The sequence below is a fragment of the Morone saxatilis genome, unplaced genomic scaffold (genome assembly GCF_004916995.1).
Source record: "Morone saxatilis isolate NCDOM2014 unplaced genomic scaffold, NCSU_SB_2.0 Contig16, whole genome shotgun sequence".
Lineage (NCBI taxonomy): Eukaryota > Metazoa > Chordata > Actinopteri > Moronidae > Morone > Morone saxatilis.
The window spans coordinates 5,524,961-5,528,276 of NW_023339718.1; the positions used below are offsets into that span (position 1 = coordinate 5,524,961).

Below are 3,316 nucleotides of genomic sequence, written 5' to 3' on the forward strand. Positions count from 1 at the left end.
GAGGAGCCGGGGATCGAACCAACGGGGACGACCCGCTCTGCCTCTGAGCCACAGCCGCCCCATTGTGTATTTAGGTAAATTGAATCAAGTTCAAGATAAAAGTTACTTTTAATGAAAAGCGTCAGTGTCAGTGATAAATATCCTTGTATTACCTGTTATGGGACTATGGTATTGCACACTCTCCGAGTGCTACAACTACAATCTGAGCTTTTTGTGATTCAGTTGGACGAACCTGGAGTCGTCCACACAGATGTCACAGATACAGTTTTTAAGCGCTGAAAGGTCTGACATCATCAGGATCAACAGCCACGTGTTGTCTGCATAGTGATGAAACTTAAAATTGTGGTTTTATGTGATGACTTCCATGTGAAGTAACATATAAAGACTGAAGAGCAGTGGGCCCAGAATTGAGCCATATGCGAATCACAACCTAAAAATATACATTTTTGCATGATATTAAATTTGTGTTATTTATAAACTATGTTTTTACTAGAAATGTACATTTCCTATATATATCTACTTATGTACAAAGTCCATCCATGGTGTTCCTGTACTCACACAGTGGTTGCATTTTTTTTGTTGATATTAGGAACATCGACTCCAGCGAAGATATGTCCATCCATGCTGTTCACTCCAGCCAGGTAATCAAACTGAGCCGCATTGTGAAACAACTTACTGGGCTCATCAGGGATAAAATCCCCATCGACCACCGGAGAGAATTCAAGGAGATCCATGACCACACCTGGGGAGAGGAGCGAGACACTGAGATAGAAGTGTCCAACTTTTATGGACTGGAAACCTCAGCAAACAAAACAAATTGCTCTGGTTCTTTTATTTATCAAAATCTTTGCTGATGACCTGCTGTTCTGTTTCACCTCCAGTCAGCACTCGATATCAAGGCTATAGCCAGCTTTGTTTCCTAAAGACAACATGTGATATAATAAAATCTGCGCACTATACGTGTATTATCTGTCTCCATCCTTTATGTCCTATAAGTTTGAGAAACGGAACATCTTAAATGATCCACAGCTCATTTTTATAATAACCGATATCCTCAAAAAAGGACGGCATTTGGAAGGAAAGCGGTTAGAGTTACAAGTAAGTAAGTTATGAATAAGTATTAAAACACTTATTTGCAAGAGAGAAATCACAAGTGGTGGCAGAAAAACTCCCCCCTGCACTGTGTCATCACTCGTAGTAAATCTGGACAAGTTTTCACACTCAGTCCACTAGAGCTTGCTTAAACTGGGTCTGAGTGGGACGAAGGGGTAAAATATACTCAGAGGGGATTCCTCTGTTGTTCTGACCTTTTCCGAGAATAAGCAGAATGTCGATTTTTCCAGCCATGGTGAGACCGACCGGGTCGCTCATCTTCAGACACGTTATCATCTCGTCTATGTTGGTTCTCCAGCAGCCGACTTTCCGAGCAACCTGCAGAAGCACAAATCAACAATCTGATATTAATGCAGAGCTGAACAATAATTATTTAATCCAAATGTATATCTTAATATTTATCGTCATCTACAGTCAGGAAATAAAGCCGCAGGTTTATGGACCTTCTTGGTGAGAGCCATCGGGTTGTTCTGCAGAGCCCAGGGACTGAGGGCCACACCACACTGCGAGATCGCCCTGCGGAACAAGCCCTTACTGTAGGGAGACAGCATCTGAGGGGACAGACAGACAGACAGATAGACATCAACATGATGAGGTTCAGTGTGTCACTATCTATTCCTTCCTGCCAACATTCATTGAAGAAACCAAACAACTATAACTGAGAGAAAAGTTAGAAATATAAGCCAAAATTATTACATAATAATTCTAAATGTAGGTTTGTTTTTATTAGTATGTCATGAGTTAGTAAGTGATACTAACTCATAATTAAGTTTTTGAAAGTCTTAAGTTTCTCAAAATTATAAAAGGTCATTTTTATTTTGTTTTTGACATTAATTTAAACATAATTAGTCTCATAAAAGAAATTCTTAATGTTGGAGGTAAAAACAATTTGACTTCTTGTAATTATTTTTATTATTTCATAATTTTGATTTATATTTCTCACATTCAATCTACTTTATTCTTTTGCTGCCTCAGTTCAAGGTTGAACCTGACTGGGTAAGTGCTGATTGACGTCTGTAAATCCTCGAGGACAGGTTGGTTGGTCGGTGGAAGGGATATTTGTGTGTATGGTTCAGTTTGTGAATGAAAAAATATAAATAAACTATAAAAAAAACTCACAAATTTGATTTAAAAAGACAGTTTTTAAAATCCATCTCTGATTGGTTGTAATCAATAATTGTATCCTCTGACCTGGAAGCTGACGCTGGCGGCTCCGGCTGATTGGCCGAAGATGGTGATGTTGTCTGGGTTTCCTCCGAACGCCTCGATGTTCCTGCGGACCCAGGAGATGGCAGCATGCTGATCCCACAGGCCGTAGTTACCTGAGAGGTAAAAACACAGGAAGTCTCTTCTTCAGTCAGGATTAGTTTCAGTGAAGTTGGAATGGTTTATTCTGTCTGTTGAACAACCAGACTGTGTTTATTATTTAGCATTTAACAGATATACACATTATAATCAATACAGTTATATCAAAAACAATCAACGGTCAACCACTGGCTTTACCTAACAACTGCTAGCCGACAATCTTTAATCGGGAGCAGTATTCGTCATTTCACTGTTGACCACAGTCTCTGTTTGAATGTTCACTGGTCTGGAACTAAAGACTCTTATGATTGAAATGCAGATACAGTTCCCGAGTTCTCAGAAAGCTTCCTGGGCTGGTTGAAAAGTTCCTGAAGTGGAAGAGGTCAATAAATGTGTTAAGTGACTTACACTCAACAACAAACTCTTCACACTGGGGGCCACACCTGAGCCACAAAGTGTAGCAGCTGAGCTAACAGCCTCAGTTTATCTGCTAACACACTGATAAGACCACAAACACATAACAGCTCCGATCACAAGCATGCTGGGAAATCACCAGCCGGCACCAAAACTCACCAGATCGATCCCAGTCTGACCCTGAAATACTGACTGTGTTTCAGCGTGGAGGGAAAAGTCCCACAAAGTGCAGCTGGCTAATTTAAATAATCAGTCACCTGTTCTGATCAGTTGTTTCTGGTTGTTACGTGCACTAAATCAACATTCAACTGACCACTGACATATTGTCTGTATATTTCATATTATTCTTATGAAATATAAAATAATATTAGTCTGTTAGAAATGGTAAAAAATACAGAATATCAAAATATCAGGTAAACTCATCTCTGATCAATATTCACAGGAAATAATCAAACTTCCTGCAGTGATTGATTTCACTGTTTGG

General features: G+C 39.5%; 2 protein-coding genes across 2 annotated transcripts in view; both read right to left on the minus strand.

The window, feature by feature from the left end:
• Positions 1-3,316, minus strand: part of cntrl (centriolin) — a gene marked incomplete at its 5' end in the record, with an annotated part of 184,646 nt that overhangs the window by 94,190 nt on the left and 87,140 nt on the right.
• Positions 1-3,316, minus strand: part of LOC118326185 (bile salt-activated lipase-like) — a gene marked incomplete in the record, with an annotated part of 8,145 nt that overhangs the window by 2,705 nt on the left and 2,124 nt on the right. Inside the window, 4 exon segments of the mRNA XM_035659131.1 lie at positions 559-742; positions 1,308-1,431; positions 1,557-1,664; positions 2,305-2,435. Of these exon segments, the coding sequence (XP_035515024.1) occupies positions 559-742; positions 1,308-1,431; positions 1,557-1,664; positions 2,305-2,435 (547 nt within the window).